The 26,289-nt window shown below is 44.9% G+C and overlaps 1 protein-coding gene across 1 annotated transcript in view; it reads right to left on the bottom strand.

The window, feature by feature from the left end:
* The window catches only part of POLN (DNA polymerase nu), a 244,747-nt gene that overhangs the window by 108,448 nt on the left and 110,010 nt on the right, over nucleotides 1–26,289 (bottom strand). Inside the window, exon 18 of the mRNA XM_090035427.1 lies at nucleotides 24,062–24,176. Within this exon, the coding sequence (XP_089891553.1) occupies nucleotides 24,062–24,176 (115 nt within the window). The remainder of the gene's footprint in view (nucleotides 1–24,061; nucleotides 24,177–26,289) is intronic.

A 26,289-nucleotide genomic window follows, 5' to 3' on the forward strand; every position in this document is an offset into this window, starting at 1 on the left:
AGAAAGGAAAAAGCAGAGACCCTCTCCGTGAAACTGTCCATTATAGACGAATATTCAGAGAAGGCTTAAACATTAAATGCCTTCTTTGCTTTGGTCTTCAGAAAGAAAAAGATTCATTCCAATCAGAGACTTAACTGAATTAATTGAAGGCAAATCTCATACTGGCCTGTATTAACAGGCATGTCGTATGTAACACCTAGGAATTTCTCTGCCTTAGGTCGGGGTGGGAAAAACCCCAGACCACAGGCCAGATTCAGCCCATCAAGGGATTTTATCCAGCCCGCAGTAGGTCACTTGGCTTAATTAACCAATATAAGTAGAGTAGGTTAAGTAGATGCTTTTTAAACAGATATTTACTTCCCTACCCAGGACCCAAGTGTGTAACAGCCAGAACCAGCTTGTTATTGTTATTTAACAAGCAATAAAATGTGCTTCTTGGAGGCATTTGGTATTTTGTCTAAACAGGTAATATTAGTTAATATAAAGTTTGTAAGTTTGTAAACTGCAAATGTAACATGTCTGTCATAATTTTAACATTTTGGTTAAACTTAACTGTTCATGAAACTGACTGGGCCCCACAGGCAAAGCTGTAGCCGTAAGATTAGAAAACCTAACCGTTTTTTGGCTCAGGGTTCAGCCTTGATGATAAAACTGGATCTAACCGCCTGGCACACCAACACATTCCAAGAAAACATATCCCAAGAAAGCAGCATATTCAAATAAAGCCTAAAAGGGGTTGGAACTTAGGCGGAGCAATGTCAATTTCAAACCTAAAGGTGCTGAATCATAATTTGCTTATTGGATAAACCCTAGTCTGGGTAGTAACCTTTTATGATAATTTTAACACCTTTCAATCCCATAGGGTAACAGCTATAGAGCAACATTATGAGTGGCTCTGAGGCCAACAGATTAACATAAGAATAGGCATAAAAAGCATGTGAATCAGGTAACCAGGAGGAAGTAGGGAACAGAGTGGTCATTTCTGTTCCATGCCTGGACCCCGGACTCCTGGTGTGAGTGAGGATCGGATCCTGATCAAGGGACCTTCCCCAGTAATCCCTATGACAGCATTGATCGAGGGACGCCTGACTTCGCTGGAATCACTTGATGCGTACCTGGCATTGAGGGACTATCAGTAAGTTGCCAACCCATGTCTATCTATCTGTTGTTTTGAACAGCCCAGTGGCTAGTACCCTCGCAGTGCCCAGTTGGCCTGCGACAGAATTGATCTATCTGTTGTTATTTATTACTAGCTCTTTAATACTGCATTATCTGCTTATCACATTTATCTTTCTGTTAACTGTTGTGTGTGTGTAAGCTATAATAAATTTGCCTTTATTTCACTCCCAACTTTGCCTCCTCGATCCAAAACTGAACCTAACAGCCCAGTTGGCCTGTGATAACATTGATACATTCACAGCGCCCAGCTGGCCTGTGACACAAGCAGGAAGGGCATGCTTGGCTGGGTGGATGAGACAGGGCTGCGGGTGGGTGGGAAGTGGCATCTAGGAGTGGGATGGGCAGGCAGGGCAAGGACTGGGATTGCAGGGCAGTGACAGTGTGGGGCCGGGCCCAGGGCAGAGCCATGATCCATTGCCTGCATGTCTCTGTGATGGACACCAGCTCTGCAGGCAGGGGCGTGTGGGGAACAGATCACAGCTTTGCCCTGAGCCTCAGCCTTGCATTTTCACCACCCCGTGATCCCAGCCCTGGACCCAGCCCTGCCCACCGATCTCACTCCTAGATATTGCTCCCCACCTACCCACAGCCCCATCCCGTCTGCCTGGCTAAGCATGCCCTGCCACATGGGTCCAGGGTTGGTCTCCATGGAGCCCCCCGGGATCGCTGGGTAGTGACAGCATGGGAGCCACTTAGGGAGTTTTGGTGAGTTGGTGTAGGCGGGGGGGGGGGGGGGGGTGCTGACCTGGCCTATGACAGCTCAGCAAAATTCCTTAAGTGGCCACCCAACTGAAAGAATTGCCCACTCCTGCCTTATGTACAACAGTCAAAATTGTTAAAACAATCATTTCTTTTTCAGCTATTCTAGATTAATAAGATTAAAGTACTGCATAAAAACAGTCCTGACATTAAATTAAATGATCTTGGTAAACTTTTAGTTAACTAATTGGTTTCCTGAATACAATTAACTCATCTAAAAACAGAAGCCAGCCTGCTTCTCAAAGACACTATTCCCTGTGCTAGTCTAAACAAGCATTACAGCTGCACTTCTCCAAGGGAACTGTAAGCAACACATGGAAAGTGCTGTAAGCTGCCACACAGGCAGTCTGTCAGCATGCAAAGCAAGACAAGTGTTAAATTTCATTAATATCAATTACTGCTACTTGCAAGAAAGCTTTTAAAATAGATGGATATTGCTTTGCTGCAAAAACAAAGCTGTTAAAATATTCCACTGCGACAGCCTTGGAGGTTTGAACTCATTGGGGCTTAAAAATAACTTTAAAACTCCAATTCTGAGAAGGTCAATTAAAAAAAAAAAAGAATCACTATTTAAAAGTAGTTACTCTGAGGAAAAAAAATACACTGCATGATACCCCTAGAGAAACACATTCAGTAAAGGTGAGGTCAAACAAAACACCAGCTCTAAACTTTGTGCTGAACCAGGGCTTCATGGGTGGCATGCAGCTTCCTTGGATTCCCACCCCTTCCTGTCCTCCCCTTCAGGCAACCCACACAGGCAGCAGGTGCCTTCCCCGCCGCCGACAGCATTGGTGGTATGTGAACCCCTCCTGAATCCTTGCCCACTGCACAGCAGGGGGAGCAGCAACTGCAGAGGCCAGCAAGTCACCAGTTGCCAGCTCTGCGCTAAACTAAAAATCCTGGGTTTGAACACTACCAGAGGTGTGGGTTGAAAATCTAGATTTGAACCATCTCAAACACTAGAACATTCACATTCTGTCCAGAAGAGAGAGATGCATGAACTAAGAACTCTATCTGAATGGACTATTTTAATTCAAGCTCATCTCTCTCCATAATATCCCTGGTCAATTGTGTAGCTTATGAGGTAAGGGGAACTCATTCCCATTTGCTGCCAGTTAGACTTGCTAATTTGGGTCCAAGTGATAGGATGCTTAGGCTTTGCAATACCTAAGCATCTTTGTGGAGCTGGACACACTGAGGACTATTTTCAAGACCCAGAGATGTTTAATGGTACTTAATTACTTCTGAAGTTGTTTAATGGTACTTAACAACATTATTAATGTGTCCTATACTGTGTACACAATAATAATAAGAAATTGCCACAGGGACTTCTGAAGCAAGGGGTCTGAGACTTGCTGACTGTAGAGTTAGGTGATGGCTGAGTAGCCAGCTGTTTTGAAGATGGCCATACCACCTAAAAGGCAGACATTGATGCCTAAAGAGGGACATAGGATCTATCCTTTGAGACTCTGGTCCTGTTCCAACTCCTTTCAATACCACCATATTATCTAAGAATACAGGCAGTCCTCAACTTACAACGTTTATAAATTGACACCCTGTTTCAACTTTCTGATGTCAGTTTCGACTTTACAACGCTTGATCCGACACGACGCCACACCAGTGAACAAGTTTCCTGTGTCGCCCATCTCCCTGGAGAACATCTGTCCAAATTTCCTTGGACGCTTTCTTTAAGAAAGCAGACAAGACTCCAGGAAAAACCTACAGCCAAGACTCCTGAGAAGACTCTAGCTAGAGCCCTTCCAAAAGTCCAACCAAGAGCCTTTCAAAAACTCCAGCAAAGTCACCTTGAAGAAGTCCTTCCAAATCAATATGATTGCTATGTACAATAAATACATTAATGTAGCTATATTACTCATCTATAATTGATCAAGTACAAAATACTGGGGTATTTTTGGTGAAAATAGGGTATCAGGCCTTGGCTCAAGAACCACTCTCCCATTTATAACATGAGAAAATTGGTTCCGAGTTGCAATGTTTCAACTTAAGATGCCCCAGAGCCCCCACTACAGCTAGTGATTGTGGGGCTCTCCCCCCCACACCTTTTTTTTTTTTTTTTTTTTTTTTAAATGCTGGGATGAGGCAGGGGCCAGGTAGGGGATGGAGCCAGGCAGGGCAGTCACGGAGACTTCTCCAGCAGCTTCACCTGCCTGGGGAGGGGCAGGAACAGCTAGAGGAGCCACAGGAGAACCTGCAGCCGCCTGCCCCTCCCCCAGCTGATCCAAATCGCCAAATCCCTCCAAATCTTTTCTGAATCAATTCGGAGGCTTCAGGTTTGATTCGGACCTTTTAACAGTTCTCCCAATTTGATTTGGATTCGGAGATCTGGCCACCAAATCAGTCTGAATCTCCTCTGAATCAAATCGGTGACTGAAGCTTCACACAACCCTACTGTTTACCCAGGTCCATTTCTTGCTGTGCTTCCTATTCTTCCTTTGCACCAGGTAGCAGACCCTCAACACTGTATTTTTAGAAGTACAATCAGTTCTCTTGTACTCCTTTCCCCCTTAGACTTGTTCCCCAAGGGATCCTACTCACTAGTTCTCAGAGCTTGTTAAAGTCTGTTTTTTTGAAGTTCAATACTGTATGCATATTCTGCTGCTCTCTTTCCTCAGAATCATGGATGCATTGTTTTGTGACCAGTCTCTGAAGAAGATGCCTTTTGCTTTTAAGGGGTGTTGGTTGTAGCCGTGTTGGTCTAAGGACATAAGCAAACAAGGTTCTTTGTGTAAGTGTGATATCTTTTATTAGACCTACTACATAATTGGAAAAAAATGTTCTTTGCAAGCTTTTGGGTACAAACACTCATCTTCAGGCAGAGGGAGAATCTGCCTCTGCCTGAAGAAGGGTGTTTGTACCCAAAAGCTTATAAAAGAACAACTTTTCCAACTATGCAGATGGTCTAATAAAAGATATCATATTTACCCAAAGAACTTTGTCTGCCTTGCCCTTTTAGATTCTCAATCAATTCCTCTATTCATAAGGAAGAAATTGAGAAGAGCTATCCCCTGGTTAGTTTCTCCACCATCTGTACCAAAAAGCTGTCCTCAACACACCTCAAAAACTTGCTGGACTGCATGTGTAGTGCTATTATGGTAATTAAAGCAGCCCTTAAACACCAGGGTCCTATCCTGTCCATCTTCTCCTCCTGGTTTGGTGGTCTACAGTAGACACCTCAGGACATCACCCTTGCTCTTTTTCCTTTATATACTTTTGGCCTAGCCCCATGCACCCAATGAGGCAGACAGGCTGTGGTGGGTCAGCATCTAACTGTCTGGGGACTGCCTGGCATTATGGAGGGCAGTAGCTGACCAGTGGAACGCAAAGGTTCCTCCCACTATCAAAGGTGACCCATGGTACTCTCCTCTACACCAATCAAGTGAGAGCTTATGACCTGTAACTACCACCTTCCATGTTGTGTCCATGTTACCAGCAAGGATGGAGTAGCTTCTCCATGTGGTACAGTTGCAATAGCCTGGGCAGTTGATATGGAGACACTGCTTTGCCCCTATATTAGCATCCCCCTTGGCTTCACTGGCTTGATCCAAAAGAAGGACAGAAGTTGAACCAGCAACGCTGCAGGAGTTGCCAATGCAGAGAAGGTCTTCCATTTGGCTCTTTCAGGGCTCTGCTCCTAGATTGCCTATAATTTCTGAGCAAGTTATAACCATTCATGCCCCCCCACCTCCGTCTAGTGCAGTCTGCCCTCACTCACCTGCCATGTTTTTTTATATTACCACAAATTTATGTTTACATACGGGAGGCCTGCTGGCCTGATGACTAGGGCCAAATACACAGCTCCTAACCTTCCCTAATACCATGTCCCATGCCTCACAGATGGCATCCAAAATCTCCTACAACTCCCCTGGCCCCTTTGCTGGGCTGCATTTGGCCTCTGGCCAAAACTCGGCCTCAGGCCCCACTGTGGGCCTTGGCCTCCTGGACCCTTCTCTGGGCCACACTATTCTGCCCTTCAATAGGCCACTCTCTCCAGTCAAGCCCTACTTTACACAGCCCTTCGGGTCCCAGCCAGGCCCTACTCCATGTGGCCCTTCAGGTTAACTGGTCCACACTGGGTCACACACTGGCCCCTGCTCTGGTCCCTTACTCTGAACCTTATTCCCATTGGGCCTCAGGCCCCACAGAGTGGGCCTTGGTCCTCTTGGGACCCCCCATTGTCCTGGCGGCATTACTGCTGAATGCTTTTCTCTCAGGGTGTGCTCCCCAGCCTTTTCCCTCCATGGGATCACCCATAAGGCAGTGGGGGCTAGCTTTCGGCATCCCATCCTTACCTTTCACTGGGTGTGACAGGTGTGGCACTTCCTGGAAACTACCCCACCACAGGCAGCCCCAACACACCATTCAATCCCAGCAGGGTGTGTTTTCAGGTCTTACCCAGGACCAAAAGTAACCTCCTCCATCCCCATACTTCCCACCCTAACCTCCAGGTGTTGCCAGACTGATAGTCTTCAGGTTGGGCAATGTTAATCCTTTGGCTCCCCAGTTGCAACTGCCAGCCCGGCTCCCTGGGTCTGGGCTTATACTCTGACTGCCCAGCGCTCCTCCAATCAGCCTAATTGGGCCTGAGCCCACCTGAGAGCTACTCCACAGCCTGCTGGCTCCTCTTAAATACGGTTACTGTATTTCCAGTATCAAAAAAGAGGACACCTATGGGAAGGAAAGAGGAGGCAGGGGGGGAAGAAAGGAAGAAGGAGTATGAATGTGTAGGGGAGGGGGCAGTGATATGCCCATGCCCTGCCTTTGCCCCTCACTCCTGACTGACTGTACCCTGCAGCCACCCCCCAGCCCTGATGGTGCCCCTTACTCCCAACCTGCAGCCCCCTACCCCATCCCAGAACTGCCAGTGCCCCTCACTCCCTACCCATAACCCCCTGCTCCCCCAGCCCTGCCAGTTCCCCTCACTCCCGACCTGCAATCCCCCCTGTACTCCCAAGCCCTGCTGCCCACTCAGCTCGCATGCATGCGCGCGCACGCGCACACACACACACACACACACACACACACACACACCCCCTCTCTCTAGCTCTCTCTCTCTCTTTTACCTGCAAGCAGCTGCTGGGGCCCATGCACAAAGCACGTGATCCCCCAACAGCCAAATGCCTTGCCCTGGTGCCCTCAGCTCCCAGCAGCCAAACTGGAAGTGCCCAGGACAAACCAGAGGCAGAACAAAAACTCGGGCATTTCCTTGCATTTTAAAAACCCACCCAGACAGGAGGACAGGGGGCCAAAAAAGAGGACATGCCTGGGAAAACCCAGATGTATGGTAACCCTACTCTTGAAGTAGCAGGCACTACTTGTGCCCTGCCACAGTGCTTAAAGCGTCTCCATTCAAAGTTTGGACCCAAGATGGAAGAGTCATATTTTGGAATTCCACTTATAGTCACTCACCTAAATTTAGGCAACATAAAGCACAGAAGCACTGTGGCCAGGTTGCCTTATTGAATCCAGACCTAAACCTAAATTTAGGGATTCAGTTATAATCAACTGAACATTAAAACAGAGTTACATTTTGCCCATCTCTGGAGGGAGTGTAATAAAGGGACAGAGATGGAGAAATAGAATTACAGTCCTCAAGAGACCATAAGTGTTGCTTTCTAATTATCGCTCCTAGGTTAATTGTGCTCCATGGGGATGCAAAAGAGCAAAGTTAAGTGAAAGCATAGGGTTTTTCTGCTTCTTCTAGTTATGCATGTAGACAAAGTACCTGGCACCCTTTAAAAGGCTGTGAAAGAGTACTGAATAGCACCATGCTGTACTCTACAGAATCTAAACAACCATGGTGACAACAGACTGAGTCATTGTTTTTCTGAGAAACTAGATTACTTTGTGCATGTAGTGACTATCAACAAGAATTTCTTCTATTTCTGGAGGCTTATCAGTTCAAAACAGAGAAAGAAAAAGACCTGGCTACATTAGTAAACCACAGGATGACCATAGGCCACTGAAGTGATACAGCTGTGAAAAAGGCAAATGCAATTTTAGGATTTATTAAGTGAGGTATTTCCAATAGAGTGGAACATATTAATGGGATTGGGACATATTAATGTCTTAGGCCTGGTAGTGGCTTACCACTACACATCAGGGAAGTACATCAAGAACTCGGTAAACAACTGTTCACCAGAGCACCCCTGCGGAGCAATGGATACAAACTCCTGGAAGATCACTTCAGGCTCAATTCCAGGAAACAACTCCTTCACAGTCAGGATGTCAAGATTGTGGAATAAACTCCCCCCTGTGGTGGTACATTCACCTACCCTGGACATCTTCAAAAGGAGATTGGACAGTCACCTCGCTGGGGTCACTTGACTCCAGTTGTCTTGTCCTGCCTAGTGCAGTGGAACTGGATCCGATGATCTACAACGTCCCTTCCAACCCCTAACAATCTATGAAACTCCAAGTGGCTACTGCATATGTCCATACTCTGGGAAATCATGTACAAAAGATTAATTAAAATAGGAACAGATTCACAAAGGGGCCACTAGGATGAAGGGTGAAAGGCAGAACCTACCTTATGAAAGAAGACTGAGAGGAAGAATACACTAGAGACTGCAGTGCAATGCAGAGACATCTGAGCTAATGGGAAGTGGCGTAGCTATGGCAGCAGAGAGATCCATTCAGGCCAATTCACCCTGCCAAGAAGCACAGTGAATTAAGCAGAAACTCATGCTGGCACTGTTAAACTGCTTCCCGTTCAAAAGCAAGTTCGTTTTAAGATAGCCAGGCTTTTACAGAGCTACACACTGCTTCACTCTGCCAGTAATGCTGTTAGGGTCTGTCCTTTAAAAGTTTGACCTGCTTCCTACAATAGTGAAGCATAAGAGAGTTTTTTATAAATGCATCAAGAAAGTAAACACCAGTGGTAAAAAAGAAATATTTTAGTTAAAGGACAATATTGACTCAAGGAGAAATTGGTATGAACTGGCCTTGAATAAGACATATACTAGACATGAGATGGTTTCTAACCAGAGGACTGGGCTTCTAGAAGTCTTTTAACAGGAATTGCAGGGACAAAAAACCCAACAACAAATAATTAAGTTTAAGATGGAGCTTGATGAATTCATGAAAGAGTTTAAAATATTGCTGCCTGCTATAGATGGAATCAATGACTTGTCCTAGGTGACCTCTTACTGTCCTATGTTCCTCCTTAAAAATAAGATCTACCCAGATCAGGCACAAAGCAATAATCCTCAATGAGAAACCCTGCATTTTCTTCTTCCAGAGGTTCGCTTCCCAAAATGTATCTATTTTTTAAATAGCTGCGGGAGCACAATCAGCATTTTTTTAAATCACCCCAGTAGTCTATACACATTCCCCTTGCAGCTCTGCACTGTCACAACTGCAGGTCTCTGTCAAAATGGCACCATCTAACCTACAATTATTATCCCCAAATATCCAACTATGAAGACAGAGAAATTCTACCATTCTTGCTTACAGTAAGTAGACCCTCGGCAAGTACACCTATTGAAATCAGCAGGGATGCTTTTGGAGTAATCATCATCTCGGTGTGAGCAAGAGTAGAAGAATCTATCCCTTAACTTTCCTGAGACACAATTAGGTTATTTTTTTCATCGTTGGTGGGTAGAATGACAAGTTTAATAGATTTAATAGATTTTTAGGGTTGGAAGGGATCTCAGTAGACCAAGTCCACCCCCCTTCCCTCCCCAGGGCAGGAAAGAGCACTGGAGCACTGGGGTCAGACGACCCCAGCCAGGTGTTTGTTAAGTCTCCTCTTAAAGAGCCCCCAAGGTAGGGGAGAGCACCACCTCCCTTTGGAAGCCCAATCCAGACTCTGGTAACCCTTACCATAAAGAGTTCTTCCTAACATCTAATCTAAATCTGCACTCTGTCAGTTTGTGGCTGTTGTTTCTAGTTACACCAAGGGGCGCCTTGGTAAACAGAGCATTTCCTATACCTTGGTGTCCACTGATGAATTTATAGATGGTTATCAGATCCCCTCTTAGCCTTCTCTTGTGGAGGTTGAAGAGATCTAGGTCCCTTAATCTCTCCTCATAGGACCTTTCCTGCAGGCTTCTAACCATATGAGTAGCCCTCCACTGGACACTATCAAGGTTATCCGCACCCTTTTGAAGTGCGGCACCCAAAAGTAGACACAATACTTCAGCTGCAACCTTACCAATGCCACATAGAGGGGAAGTATCACCTCCTTGGGCCTGTTTGTGATGCACCTGTTAATGTGTGAAAGAGTGTGGTTAGCTCTATTGATCACTTCATCACATCGTTGACTCACGTTCATCCTTGAGTCAACTATGACTCCGAGACCCCTTTCTGTTGCTGTGCTGCCTAGAAAGTCATTTTCCAATCTGTATCTGTGTTGGTGATTCCTTCTCCCCAGTTGTAGTACTCTGCAATTATCTTTGTTAAACTGCATCCTATTTTGTTCTGCCTGCTTTTCCAGCCTGTCCTAATCCACCTGAATCTGTTCCCTATCCTCCAGTGGTGTCATCCGGGAATTTGGACAGCGTGCTCACCACACCCTCGTCTAAATCACTGATGAAGATACTGAACAGCACTGGCCTGAGGACCGAGCCTTGGGGGACACCACTGCCCACATCTTTCCAGGCTGAGACCAACCCATCCACCACCATTCTCTGGGTACATCCCAGCAGCTAATTTGCCACCCACCTGACCGTGCAATCATCTAAGTCACAGCCGCTTAGTTTTGTTTTTTTTTTTTAATGAGAATGGAATGTGACACCGTATCAAAGGCTTTTTTAAAATCCAAGTATAAGACATCCACCTCGACTCTTGCGTCTAAACAGTTTGTGACCTGGTCATAAAAAGAAACAAGGTTTGTTAGGCAGGATCTATCTGCTATGAATCCATGCTGGTTGCCTGTCAGCATTATTTTTCCTGTTGGACTCCCACAAATGTAGTCCTTAATAATTTTTTCAAAGGTTTTCCCAAGGATAGAGGTGAGACTAACTGGCCTGGAATTACCCGGATCCTCCTTCCTCCCCTTTTTGAAAATAGGGACCACATTGGCCCTTTTCCAGTTCTCTGGGACATGTCCTGAGAGCCATGACTGCTCAAACAATCTTGCCAGTAGTTCTGCTATGACACTGGCTAATTCTCTCAGCACCCTAGGAGATCATCTGGGCCTGCTGATCTGAACACATCAGGCCCCTCCAAGTGCCCCTTCAGTAACTCAGCACTAACCACTGGTGGGCTGGGGTCGCTCTTGTGCCTATGCATATTTGGAGATACGTCTTTGTCCACATTCAGGAATACTGATGCAAAAAACTCATTACAGAGCTCACATTCGTCCCTCCTATCTGTCACTAATTGCCCTACTTGGGGGCATACGCATTGTTTGACTGCAGTTACAAATCAGAGCATGAGTGTCTGTGTACTCTCTGTTGTGTATGCTTTCAGTAACTGCACAGCACCCTTGTGCATTGGGTCTTAGATCATTCCAATTCAGTAAATAAGGTAGATAAAATGTAGCTCATATGTTTTGTATTCTAATTACACGGTATGCTGTTAGCTAAACAGACAACAAATGATGATACAAAGTTACTGACTCACAGCCATAAATATTTTTCTCAGTCAGGGATATGAGCTGTTTGGAGTAGAAACTACCACTTTTTCTATTGCACTATATATTTATAGCAATATATTAATTCATTTTACAACAACAAAACCACAAATTTATTTATTCTGACTGGCTGCTAATAGCCAAACACAGGACAAAGGTTTGCATAATTACTCTAAATTATTTCTCAGAACTATACAGTGATTATATAAATCTCAAGTTTTACCGACCACAGTTAATCCCTTTTCCTTGACTATTACTATTTCCATTAATACACTGTGATAGGGGGCCTTCTCAAGGACAGATTGCAATGTCAGCCCACACACCTCTCTCACCTTGATGGTAATCATTATGAGAGATATCACTAAGGCGGGAGGCTGCCCATTGTTCGCCCTGGTGACAAAGGCATTACACACAACTCCGACTTCCCCTTATCATGTCCCATGCCTCGCAGATGACAACCTAAGTTGATGAATAACCCTGGCCTAAGGCACAGCCAAATTCTGCCCCTTGTAGGGCATCTAACATTCAGCACATGTACTCTGCCCTCCACCAGGCCTCCTTCGCACCACCTCTCTCACAGGACCTCTCCTACTCTGCCTGTTCTCACCGGATCTCTCACATACTGTCCACTTCCCAAACCACTCTCAACCTGCCTTACTCAGCACAGCACTTCAGGTCTCCCTTGGGCCCTACTCTACATAGCAGTTCAGGCTTTACTACTCTCTCCAGCCGGGGTGCACACAGCACTTCAGGCTGTCCTTTTACAGACCTTACTCTATATGACCCATGGCCTTATGCCGTACTCCAGGCTGAACTCAGCCGCTGGCCCCTCTCTCACACAGCACTTTGGGCCACCATCACACCCCTACTCCATACAGACCTTTGCATACTTCTGTCCCTTCGCTGGGGCTGCACTCTCTCTGCCCCCTCACTGGGGCCACCGGGGTCTTTCCCCTATGGGGCTCAGGTGCTTCTCTCTGTGTGCTCGGCCCCTCCAACCCTGGGTTCTTTCACCCTGTGGGCTCAGATGTCTCTTCCTAGGGTGTGCCTGGCCTCATGCCATCAGGGTCTTTCCCCCTATGCTCTCAGGTGCATCTCACTGGATGTGCCTGGTCCTATGGCATTGGGGTCTTTCACCCTATGGGCTCAGGTGCCCCTCTTTAGTTTGTGCCTCACCCCATGCCTGTCCCTACCTTGAGATAACCCATCAAGATGTGGGGGCTGGGATTTTATGGAACCCATACCCACCTTTCACCAAGGAGGTAACTGGACTGGCATTTCTGGGGGACGGTTCCACCACGAACAGCCCCACAAGGCCACCCTTCTCCAGCAGGGTGCAGTTTTCAGTCATACCCAGGACCAGGCACCTCCTGCCCTCCCCATAGCTCCTGCCCTCACCTCCAAGATGTTCTGAGCAGCAGCTCAGGCAGATGTTGCCACCTAGGCTGCTAGCAGCAAACTGCTGCCCAAGGTCTTAGGGCCTGAGTTAAAATGGAGGCTGCTCTACACTCTCCTCCAATCCCAGGGCCCTCCTGGGGACATGTGATCCTTATTAAGTTTAGCACACACCTGCAGGCTATCCTGCTGTCTGCTTTCAAATCTCAGAGTGATAGTCACCAAGGGTACTCTGCCATATACAGCAAGATAAAGCTTGTCCCCCAGGGTTTCCCAACCATCCACCCTGGCTTCATTACCAGTCTCCATGCATCTCTGCCCAGGAGAAAGCAAGGAGTAATGAACAGAGAAAAAATGCTTTGAAAGTATATTTTATGTTAAAGCTGTTTACTGTACCCATCATCTTTAATCTAGACAATCATAATAAATATAGGCTGACTTTAAACTGTGTCTACACAACAAATGGTAGAGTACGCAAGATTTATCCAACCAGTGCTGCTGTTAATAAAGTAGGAGAGGAAGCTGGAGCATGCAAGAAGTACTGCATAGTACTGTTTGTATGTTGTATGATACACAAAGAACAATCCTTCCTCTATCTCCTGAGTAGGTTTTTAAAATCTCTCAAATTTTTCCTGTTGCAATGCAAAGGGAGAGAAGTATGTGTACTTATAACTTGTTTTAGTGTTATTCACTGAATTTGAAGCCCTATCTATGCTAAATGGCTGAAAAGAAATCTCCAAGGAAATAGATACATGAGTTTGCCCCAGAACTTAGAAATGGAAAAAAATCTTCCAGATTTAGTTTAGAGCTTGACACTAAGCCAGTGACAACTGTGAAACTGAATTCAAGAGACCACATACTCTAACGTACTAGGTAGAAGCAAAGTCTGGAATAATTTGCGACTGCTTAAAAAAGCCGTTTGACAAAGATGAAGCCTTAGGAAGGTGTCTCATCTATAAAACAGGGAAGAAAGAAATGCCTGATTCACTCAACTGAACACAGGCCAGATGACGGGTCTTGAGTGATATGAAACAATGCAAAAGTTCATCATAATATTTTCATGAAATACATTTAGATGCACAAGTAAACATGGTTGTTTGGGTATAAATCCAGCATCTTTTATTAGACCAACTCAAATAGTTGGAAAGATTCTTCTTTGTGCATATTGTGCAATTGCCATTTCAAATGACAAAATTCAGTATCTTCCATATTTCAGGGGTATAGGTTGTAGCGGTATTGGTCTTTAAGGAGCTATTATGAACACTTTTCCCTAACTGTCTTCCTCCATCCCCCTATCTATTGCCCAGCCTCCAGGAGGTATGTGCAGGCCTAGTCCTGCTCTGCTGCTCCTTCTTCCTCTCCCCAGACTGCTCAGCCCAGGTGTTACAAGTCCCTGTCCCCACCCCTCAATTGCTTGTCCTTGTCCAGCTGCTCCTCCCTCCCTTGCCAACACCACACCTGGTATCTATATGAAGAGGTAATAACAATTCGTTTTTTAAATGGGGTGGTGCTCAGTTCACATAAGGTACAGGACAGCGCCTGGAGTCTAAAGAGGTTAAGAATCACTGTCCTATTGCACCAAGACTGTTCCCTTATTTCTGGGTCCCTCCTGCTTTCCTCCACTAGCTCCCTATGTAGCATTCCCAAATAACCTTTTGCCCATCTCCTTCCTAAGCTTCTCTGTTAGGCCATTTCCTTTCAACAAAAATCAGTATACCAGCCCATTATTACTCACTTGCCAAAGAAAGCTCACAAGCACTTGAGAGGAAAGCAGACCTTTTATAACTAAGATACTTTGTTAGCGGCCTACAGTTCCCGTGAGGACAAGTCCTCAAGTTCTTCTGGGGCTCCCCCTTAGGGGGGGGACGGCCAATCTCAGGGGTGCACGTGCACCCACGCACACCACCAATGCCTTACGTAATCATGGGGGAAAATGCATACATAGCATTTTTCCTTAGACCCTGTCACAGGGAGTGTGGCGTGTTTTCCATGCTGAAAGGTTTTCACCTCTGTGATAACCTTCTACCTGGTGCCTCCTAATACTGGGGGGTGGGGCACCAGGTGCCCATGATGCAAGGCAAATACATAACCAGAGCCCAGAGCAGGTTCATTAGGCTAGGCCCTGCTCACTGGGCTATGGAGTCAGGACTCTGACTGTTTTTTCTTCTGGCCCATAACTTCTTCCTGTAGAATGGTCCAGCCTCAACAGGAAGAAGAGAGTCTCTTCACCCGGACTACTTGACAGGCTCAGGTTAAGGTACTCTTCCTGGGAGGTGGGAAATATAGATTTGAATCAATCAGGCTGAGGATGGAACTGAACTCTCCAACTCATGACCTTGGAGTGTTGTCATTGCTAGCACATTTCCAAGCTCTTGAAGGAGCTCTGAGAGATGTAATCAGAGACAAGCAGAAAAAAAGCTGGGGGGAAAAACGTTGCCTGTAATTTTGGGCAGGTTAGAAGCAAACAACCAAGGAAAGACCATGGATTGGAGCCATCAGAATACATCAGCAATATTGTAATGCCCTACTTCAGGAAAGCACAAAGGCACAATGCTGAAGCAACATGTTTGAAGTTAAATATATGTTAAAGCATTTAGCTAGATAGAGATGCTTTCTTTAATTGGGGATGAGACCAACACCAGCATATCCTTCCAAAGAGGGATCTCCATCTGCTGAGAGCCATGGCAAAACTGCAGTTGGTAGCACGGATCTACAAACACAGGCACACGTCTACACCATGGCAGCAGTGTTCTTCAGCTGGGACAGTCAAGCATACCCCATCCAGGCCCTCCTGCACACATGCTCCAAACCTGGAAACATGTTTGTGAGCCTGCCAGTCCTAAGAGTGTTTTCATTTCTAAGCATGCTCTGTCTACCTCCTCCCACTTGCATAGTCCAAATCCAGTAGTACTTTTTTCTGCAACTGCTATCAGGATCTTGGCCTCCAGTGTGCTTGAGACTGGCTCTGGGTGTGGCTGCCCATACCAGTAGTGTTTTATCCCTAAGCCTTTCAAGGGTAATGCTCTACCAGGTTGGCCAAAGTTACTTCAGAGTAGTTACTGCTTTTTTTTTCACCCTGATATAAATACTTTTTCTGTTAAGGATCAAAGAATATATTTATTTTCATGTAAGTCCATTTGTGGGTATCTGGCAGTTAAATCTAGGGAGCCCAGAGTGCTTGGTCTTTCCTCTGAAGTGGAAACAAGAGGTTCCCCACTGGGATGTGAAAAGAAATCCTTGAACCCCTTTGGAGAGACTTGATATTTATTACCCACCATCTTTAATGTTGTCATACTTGAAGCAGAGGTTTACCAGAGTTCTTTAGCAGGATTAATCCATAACGAGCATCACCAGCCAGTTGTGAGAAACCTGATGCAAAGCATCACAAACCTTATGAGTGCTCTTGCACCACCTCAAAAGGAATCTGTTAAAGAGGTGGGGTTTTTTAAAGAAAGTCCTGAAAAGCCTTGAGTTTGTATCCTGTAAAGACGTGGATAGAGCAACAGCAAGAGGACATCAACCCTTTCAATGGAATAGGCCAGGTCACAACCTCCCCAAGCTTCCTCCTCATTTTTCAGTACAGTTACCAAGTTTGATCTCTTGAGAAACAGGTGAATCTGAAGTATGGCTTGACTTTGAAGGCTCCTCCGAGGTGAGGGTCTAATTTCTGGTGTTGATCTAAAGAAATGTGGAGCTGGAAGCATCTGAGATCTCCTTATCGATAAGAGCCACAAAAATATGTCAAGCCCCAGAGAAGCCTGAGACCTATGTTAAGCAGGAGTTCTTTTCCCTTTTTTTCAGGATCAGGCTCAAAGGAGGAAGAGGAAACCTAGAAAACGGTGACCCACTGTCAGAACAAAGTAAACAGCAGAAAAGAATCTCCCCATTGTACAAATCTCCAGAGTAGCATGTGCTCCCAGGACCTCTTTGAGTGTTACCCAATACCAACAATGAAGGTCAGACACAGATCTTTATAACTGGTGTTTAGAACAAATGTTAGTGTTCAAACGCCACAGAAAATGTAAAGCAGAGAATGAAACAATAGGGAATAAAACCAAAGTACCATTGTCAAGTCCATTGCTACCAAATGAATTGAGAAACAGTAGCAGTACCTTGGAACACAGTAGTGACCAACTGGTACCAAATTGTATGGAAGTCACTAGTACCCGTGAGCCTAACAGGTGAGGACAATGAAGCAGGAGCTGGAATACAGAGAAAGCATGCCTGCCAGGGTCAGGAACCCAGGGGCTGAAACAGGGAGACAACAGCCTGGCCAAGTTCAGGGACCCAGGGGGCTGGAGCAGAGAAAGGTAGCAGCCATGTCTGGGGGTTAGGACCCCTAAGGGCTGAAACTATGAGAGAGACAAAGCCAGGGGCCTGGAGCATGCAAGAAAGCCAAGGAAGTCCCATGAAAGAAGTTGGAGTGACACAAGGAGTGAGCAATGGGCATGGCTTTGGGGACAGCTGAAGGCCTAAGGCACAGATAGGGCCAGAAGGGCCATGACTTAATGCCCCAGGGGCAAGGCTGGTGCCAGTTGGACCTGATTAGTACTAGCAAGCTGAGGTGAACTGAGGCTCACTCTGGGACCCGGGGGCAGCCTCCCTAAAGATAATATCCATCAAGACATGGCAGATGAGGCAGAAGAGGAAAGGTACCCAGGGGAGCTGGAGTGGGACAGGAGTAGTTTGGCCACCAGGGTGTGTGATGGCTTTCCTCAGGGCCAGTCTTGCTACACTCCCCCATAGGCTCTAAAACATATATATATATATTTGTTTTATAACAATCCACAATGAAGGTCAGACACAGGTGAAGACTTCACCTGTTTTATATACATCTCACCAATGCAGTGAAGCAGCAAAAAAGTAACATTTTACTCTGACTCACTACCAAGAGTGGTGACAAGGAACTGAACATTGCATGGGTTTGTTCTGCCCTTTACGCAGGTTAGTTCCAACAGTGATGCCCTTGGGAAGTGGGGAGTGAAAGCAAGAGTCATGCACAGCCTCCAGCTAACACTGTTAGTTAAAAGAATCCAGCTTGTATACCCTGGACTGGAAACTCCCCTAGTGGGGTTCACGTGGAGAAATCATCAGTGAATTAATAGTAGCAGCCCTGTTGTGTAGAGAAGGAAACTAACACAACATCTGTTGAACCAATTTCCAGAGCCAAAAAGAATCAGTGAGGGCAAGGACTAGAGCAGTGTCATTCTTGGCCTTAGCACAGAGCTAGCTCCAGTAGGCCATGCTGCTTTCTTATATCACCACTGTGTTATGTCACTTAACTGTTATTTTAGAACCAAAGGAGAATTATTTTATTTCATGCAACCTGCACAATTTCAATCTACAAGTACCAAAACATTTATTTACTTTTATTTATTTTAAAAAACAATGTGATTTGTGCAATCATTGCATTTAATATGCAATAAATAAACCTTGCATCTTCTAACCTTTGCTATCTTTTAATTGGATAAATATTTTAAGGACTAGATGTTTTTGTTTTTCCCACTGTTTGTATTGGCTATGTTTAAAAAGCATACACAATATTTTCCTTGAAGCATTTTTGTCAGTGCTGTTATGATCATTATAGTTTTGGTCTGCTGTGTTTTATCTGCTCTGCATTGACATTGAACTATTACACACATGAAATCTATGCATGCAAATTAGATATTTGATGAGGGAGCTATTTAAGTATTCAGTTATTCAGGTTGCATGGACTAATTCACATTTTTTTTTCCTACACAGAATTTAGGTAATTAATTTTGAACATGTCCCTAAGTGCTAGTTTGCTCCATAGAGCTTACACGCCATTTGAAACCATAATTCTCTTTGCAATATTGTAATCATTTCCAAAGCAGCCAATCATATATCCAATTTTGGGATTCTAACTAGGAGATGTAAATAAGCATAAGGAATAACAAAATATTTTTAAAACATTTGTTTTAATATAGGGCACCTTAGCCATAAATAGAAAAAAAATACAGAAAGACTGCATGTTCATTTTGAATCCAATGCTACAAGGTTTTAACCCAAGTTAAAGTCATTGGGTGTTTCTGTAATTCAATAAGTGTCCTAATAATATGCACTGTAAAAAGTGATTTCTAAGTAGGAAGCTCTCTTGAAGTTTAAGAGAGGTGCCTTCTTGGCAGCCCCCACTCCCCCATTTTGTGTATTTCATTTCCTTCTGAGTATTGGCAGAGACCTAGCACACATTGCATGGGTGTGGCAAGGCTCAGAGCAAGCCAGAAAGCTGTAGTGGCTTTCTGTAAGAGAAACCTAGAAACTACATCTACATATTGATGAAGCTCAGTGTCACTGAAGAAAACAAAAGAACTAAAATATCCACTTCAAAGACTGTAAATAAATCCTGGTGCTAACCTAACTCACTTACTGTCCCCAATAGCCTTTAATCCTCACTACCGCACACTGCATTTTTATACATTTCTCACAGTACATTTTTATATTTCATCTGCCTCCTCTTTACACTTTTAAACCCTTAAGGAATGTACTCCCTGTAGAATGCAGTTACACCCTGGACCACTGTTAAAAACTGCATTGAAATTGTAATTGTAAAGTGATGAAATCTGTTATATTGGGCTGGTCCCTTGAGTGAATGCAAGTATGAGCCAGTAGGACAAAGCAAGAGCCTCTGGCTGTTAATTGACAACAGTGTAGCCGGAGAAACGTACCATTACAAAACTCTATTCTACAAGCCATTTTAAGCTAATAAAGCCAAAGAACTGATTCCTGGAACCTGCAAGACACAGCCATTGAGTCAATGAAGTCAAGGGTGGACTCCCAAAACTGCACCATGGGGCAAAACCCCCAGTGACTGTAACTAAGAGCTGGCGTGCACTACTCAAGACCTATGTGGGACAGCAACCTCCAGATTGGGCAGCCAAGATAATGCTGGGGGATCACACAAGTCTGCCAGAAAGGGATGAAAGGCAGTGAAGCATGACCCTCGGGGCACCCCCTCATCCAGCCTACCAAGATAGAAGGACAAGCAGGTGACTCCCTTCTGGAGAAGATACCACCCTGGAGGAAGCTGACCATCGACAGCAGATCTGCAGGTCCTCGGATAGGTAGATTTATAAACACCAGTGCTCCCACAATCACTACAGCTATACGCCATACTACATGGGTCTGAATGAGTGAGTGCATGTGTGTATATGTGTTAAGGGGACCAGTACCCATCATAACACCCCAGAATTTACATTTATAATTTTATTAAAGCTTCAGACCACACCTAATAAACTAGAATTTATAATGATCTTGTGAGTTGGTCCTTTGTAGCCTACAAAAGGAGTCAGCAACTTGGCAGAATTATTATGTAATAGTTTTGCAGACATGACAATTCTATTTAATAAAAATATTTGACTGCAATATTTCATTAAAATCAAAAGATACTGCATAGCAACTGTAAGAGGTTGGCAGCTGCCAAGAGCCGTGATGTTATTGAGTAGAATAACATGTCTGGAGCCCTGCCTGGAGTTGACAGAAAACTTGATTCCTATTCATATATACACATTACAATATACCTCCAAACTGAAAAAAGGATTTAATTCCATCAAGAACACACGAAAACTAAGAATGAGGGGTGCACCAATAGATTTTTAAGCCCATATCAATGGCCAGTTTTTAATGAGCCATATTGGCCAATACTAATCTGATTGCTGATACGTGGCCTGGCAGCATGAAGAGCGACATCCAAATGATAAGTCTTTTGGTGGGGGGAAGGGACAAGGGAAGGTGAATGGGAGAGGCAGATCAAGTGCCCGTTGTGAGCGAGGGAGTGGAGATGGGGTAGGGGCAGGCAATGCCCAGAAAAGGTGGAGCAGGGCATGGGGTGGCTTCTGCCACTGCATGCACCCCAGGAGGGCATATGCTCCCCAGACCTGTGTGCAGGGCAAGGGCAAGCTGCCACTGCAGGCTGGGGCCAGGCTCTTCCTGATGTGGGGTCTGCGCTTGGTATGGGTGGTGGCGGTGCTGGAAGGGGGAGGCTTCAGCGAATTTTTGAGGTGGCCACAGCCTCCTCCACAGGTCCCCCACCCCAGCACCACTGCCCACCCCAAGCGCAGCCTGTTCCAGACTCCTCCCCCACCGGGAAGAGCCCAGTGCTGCTCCTGGCCCCAGTCCGCAGTGGCAGTCCGCCTTTGCCCCATAAATAGATCCAAGGGCCACCCTGCCCTCACCCCGCGCACCCCTTCCAGGGTGCTTGCAACAAGGGTGGAGCCCCCAAATGAGCTGCAGCTCCACTCTGTGTCTCACCCTGGCTATGCAGTGCCTGCCGCAGCCCCACTCCCTCCCACACGGTGAGGGCCTCAATCTGCCCTCCCATACCTCTTCCTTCCCACCACACGCCCTCCCCTCAACAGACTTACCAGCCAGACACTGCTCTCCATGCTACCAGGCTGAACTCCTGACCATCTGCATGCTGTGCTGTGGCTGTGCACATGCACACAGCACTTAATTGGCAACATTATCAGCCAAGAAAAACCAACTGCCAATAATGTCAATTTTCCTTTTATTGGTGACAATATGACATGGGACTGATATACCAGTGCCACCCTACTAAGAACCATTTATATCAATCCACAACTGAATTTAAAAAAGAAAGACTGCTTATCTTTAGATAATGCTTTTCAGTTTGCCTCTTAAGAACTATATTCTTGGGGATGCAGGTCTTTCTTCCATGAGCTATCAGGCTACAAATGCACTCTGCTTTGATCCAAAGGTTGGTAGGCGGACAAAAAAAACTGCGGTGCCTATACACATGCTCTGATGCATTCTAAGTAGAACGCATCAGAGGAGACTCAAACAAAAGTTTAGCTGAAGTGCCCCCACCACCATTTTGAAACACAGGATGCCGAATACATCTGACTGAGGCATTTAGTTAGAGCAGCTGTCTGAGAGCTGCTTTAATTAAAAATCTGCCCCTGCCTCCCCACCTCCGAACCTGAACCATGAGTATAGACACCCTAGGTACCCTATTTCTTTCCAGTACTTCAAAAAAAGTCAAGAAGTTAATGTCTAAAGAAATTCAGAAAGTGCAGAAACTAAGCATCTGGAACTGGGATCTGTGTACAATAATGATTAAATTGGCCCCTGACTGGTTCTCCAGCCTTAGGCTGAAAATTCTGATGATTAGCTATTTCCGCTTACTCTCTTCAATCTTCTCTTCATTCTCTTTATTTAATCCTTGCTCCATCTCCTGTTGGTGGTCTCCTTTTTTCTTATCTTTCTCCTTTAATAATAACCTTTTGTATCCCTTTTTCAGCTAATCCTGTCCTAGCAAAATCCCAGCCAAACAGTTGAAAAGAAAGAACAAATGCATGATCAACTAACCGACAAAAAAACCTGGAAGCTTACAGAGCATCATTCTCTTTTCCCTGTATATCTTCTCTCCCCATTCCATTGCCTGTATTTTCTATTTAGGTCATATCTCAAAAGCTTTACAACAGGGCTGGACAATTATTTCAGCTGGAGGGCCACTTAATGAGTTCTGGTGACCTGTTGAGGGCCACATCCATCTCTGTCTCTCTCTGTGTTTCAGCTTCTCTGTCCCCCTCCTGCACTCTTTCCTTCCATAACCCAACTGGAGCTATAGTTCACCAGGAGCCCCAACACATGTCTGTGGATCCAGTGGGAACTTCCGCTGTGGCAGGCGGGTGGTGGTGTCAGCTGCAAGCACAGCCGGCAGGTTCCAGAGCCCCAACATGGAATCTGCTGGCTGTGTCCACAGCTGACACTGAAGCCTACTTGGTGCAGCAGAAGCTATGGCCTGGGTCCACAGCTGACATTGTCAGAGGTTCTGGGTCAGGGCCCTGGGCAGGAGCTTCCACCGTACATGGAGGGCATCAGTGTCATCTGTGGATCAGGTTCTGCATTAGGGCTCCTGAACCTGCTAACAGTGTTCGTGGCTGATGCCACCACCCACCCACTATGGCAGAAGCCCCTGACTGGGTACCACAGTGGTTGCCACAACATCAAGAATTGATGCTGCTGGGTGGAAGTAGTCATACCTGCCCACCCAGTGCAGCAAAAACAGCCCGGCACACTCACCTGGCAGCATGCGGAAGCCAAAGTCAGAGCCACCTGCTCCCCATGAGCCAGATCCAGTGAGTTAGTGGCAGCCTGCCTGCAGGCTGGATTGAATCTGTTGGTGGGCCAGATCCAGCCTGTAAGTCCATATTTTGCACATTCCTGATTTACAGATCACCTCTTACTATATGTTTGTTCAGTGTGTAGTACTATGGGTTTCCAACCTTGATTGGGGTGTCAAAGTACTACCATAATACAAGAAATAATAAACAATATACTCAAACCCCACCAAAATTTCTAGTACAGCATCATTCTTTGTTCTTTGAGAACTGATCTAACAACCTCTAACCTCCGGAAACTGGCAAGCAGTAATAATCCTGTGAATAGGCAGAGAAGCATTTACTCAAAGGTTGAAACAATGTTCTTCCTCCAAGGTATCAGAGGGTTTATCAGGAGGCTGACAGTGCCAAAATAGACAGGCCCACAAAAATCCCGAGCTGTCCTCTCATTTACCTCTCTGCACATAATTTTGATTCCTTTGCCTATGCCAGATGTTCAAACAGGTTTTCAAAAGGCTTGTACTTATAAAGGGTGAAACTGAACCTAATATTATCAAAAGGTATCCCAGAGTGAACACCATTTTTATACCACTTCATGAGGCTAATCAAGTCAGCAGGTAAACTGGTACTTTTAAATATTCATTTGTGAATAATTATGCGATACGATGTCAAAATTTGGACACTGCATTACTTGTAATGAATTATATGACTACTTCAGCTACCAGGCTTATCTTGGTCAGCTATACAGACATTACCACTGACACTACCACCGTGGAAGGGAAGAAAGTAACTATACAATGCCCCCGCCCCCCCGCATTCTGGCCTGTGGACAAGGAATTCTAATAGTTCACCATTCTGAAATCATTTTGGCAGGTCTGTTAGTGCCCAGTATTTTGAAAAAGTAACCAACTTAAAATAAGTTTTATAGCTAAATACACTTTTCTAACATCTATATACAACAATAATGAAGTGCAAGATACTTCTATCATCTTGTTAGTTTAGGTAGTAGTTTATGGTATAAGTTTCTTCTTACCATTGAGAAGCCATAACAGTAAAAACATCACTGCTTTCAGGTTCTTGGAATAGTTTCAGAAGTTCTGTATCACAGGACAGGTGTGCAAGGATTCTTAGTTCAATTTGGGAAAAATCTAGCAAATAAAATTTATAGGTAATCACCCTGAAAGTAAGTAAATCATACCATAATGAATATGTACTGGAGACTAGTTATAATCTCATACATATGCTACATCATCACATATCTCCATTACCCTTACAAGACGAATATATAACTTTGTAAGGATTATTGTTTATTTTGCCATTTTTAATTTTGTGGCCATTATGCTGTCTCTAGTGTACACATGAATCCAAATAATGCAGTCCAAAGATTTAAAACAAAGAGAACTTTATCATCAGGGAGGGAAAGACGGATGCAGAATAAGTGTGGGATAAAACAACACTTTTAAGGTGAAATTTCTGCCCCTAGGATAACATGGATATTGCCCTAAAATTAGTCTCTCTCTCTCAGTTGCTAGTGGCTGTGTTGTGCCGTGCTGGTGCTGTACAACTGAATCACTCAAGTAAGCCTGGGATATCTACAGTTTCAGCCCAAGCTTTCTTGCACTGCTTGCAGCTAGAGAGGAGTCACCAAACAGCTTTCAATTAATGAGCTCCGTATATGTTTTTCCATCATCACCACCAGGTGTCAGTTAATGGAATCCCTACTCTGTAGAGTCTCAGGTTTGAGTTTTGTTCTCTGTATATAAGCTACATGGAATAAAAAAAATACAGTAAAGAGTATGTAAGAAAGTGCAGCAAGCAGCTTGATACTCCGGAACTAAAAATTTCAGCACACCTTCTAATATTTTGATCTTACCAGGAAGGAGTATTTTTATAGTTGCTGTCAAACTGATTTCCTGAACTTCCTAAATACTAATTCTCTTTTATTGAATAAAATGTAATAACTTTAATAAAATACATGAAAATGCTACACGTGTCTTTGCGCTAAATCCAAATTTCCATCAGACCGCTGGTTGATGTGAGCATAACTACCTGAAGAAGGAGGGCCCTCAGAATTGAAGAAGAGTAGATTGAAGTTAGCAACTGCTTTCAGGTAAGGTTCTTTGGGTAAACGTGATATCTTTTATTAGACCAACTAAATAGTTGGAAAAATTGTTCTTTGCAAGCTTTCAGATACAAACACCCTTCTTCAACCACTTTCAAGCACTCCAAGGTGAAACTTGTGGAAAAGACAGGGAAGACAACATCCGCAGGCATGAGGCTGAGAAGGCAGCAGCCTAGAGAGCAGGAAATGCAAGGCCTTAAGGACATGGGCTCTATAACCACTACATCAAGAAGGAAGAGTAGAGTGATGGTAGTTGGTGACTCCCTTCTGTGGGGGACAGGGGCACCAATTTGTTGTCCAGATTTGGGGGCCCAAGAGGACATCACAGAGAGATGGCCAACGCTCATGGAGCCTTTCAATTACTACTCCTGTTTGCTCATCCATGTAGGCACCAATGATACTGCCAGGAATGACACTGAGCAGATCAGAGGTGACTATCAGTTCTTGGCAGGGGATGAAGGATCTTGGAGCACAAGTGATGTTCTAATCAATTCTTCCCATGGAAGGCAAGGGTCCAGGCTGAGACCATTAAATCCTGGAAGTGAGCGCGTGGCTGAGACTGGTGTCAACGCGAAGGCTTCAGCTTCTTTAACAACGGGTGAATTTTCTTGTGTGGAAGACTGCTCTCAAGAAAAAGGATCCATCTGATGAGAATGGGAAGATGCATCTTTGGCCAACTTAGGGCTTTAAACTAGGTTCCACAGGGGATAGTGATCAAAACTCTCCAACAATAGAGCACATAGTCCATAGAGGAAGGATTCAAAGAAGCAACTTAACTCTGGGAAAGGGCCAGACAGCTACAGGACTGCATGCAAAAGGGAAGTGGAATAGGACAAAATGCAAAATATGTCCGATGCATGTATACGAATATGAAAAGTATAGAGAGTAAACAACATGAGCTAGAAGCTGCAGCCTGTAAAATGAACTATGTTCTGACTGGGATCACAGAGACCTGGTAAGACAGCTCTTATGACTGGAATGTCAACACTGAGGTTTGCACACTGTTTCAGAAGAACAAGGCTGGGAGCAAAGGTGATGGTGTTGCCTCGTATGTCAAAACACATACGCTTGTTCCCTGGCTCAGGAACAAGACAGCAAAGCAAAATGCATTTGTGTGAAGACGAAAAGTGAAAGAAGTG

The sequence above is a fragment of the Crocodylus siamensis genome, chromosome 2 (assembly GCF_052110815.1).
Source record: "Crocodylus siamensis isolate JL-2025a chromosome 2, ASM5211081v1, whole genome shotgun sequence".
Taxonomy (NCBI): domain Eukaryota; kingdom Metazoa; phylum Chordata; order Crocodylia; family Crocodylidae; genus Crocodylus; species Crocodylus siamensis.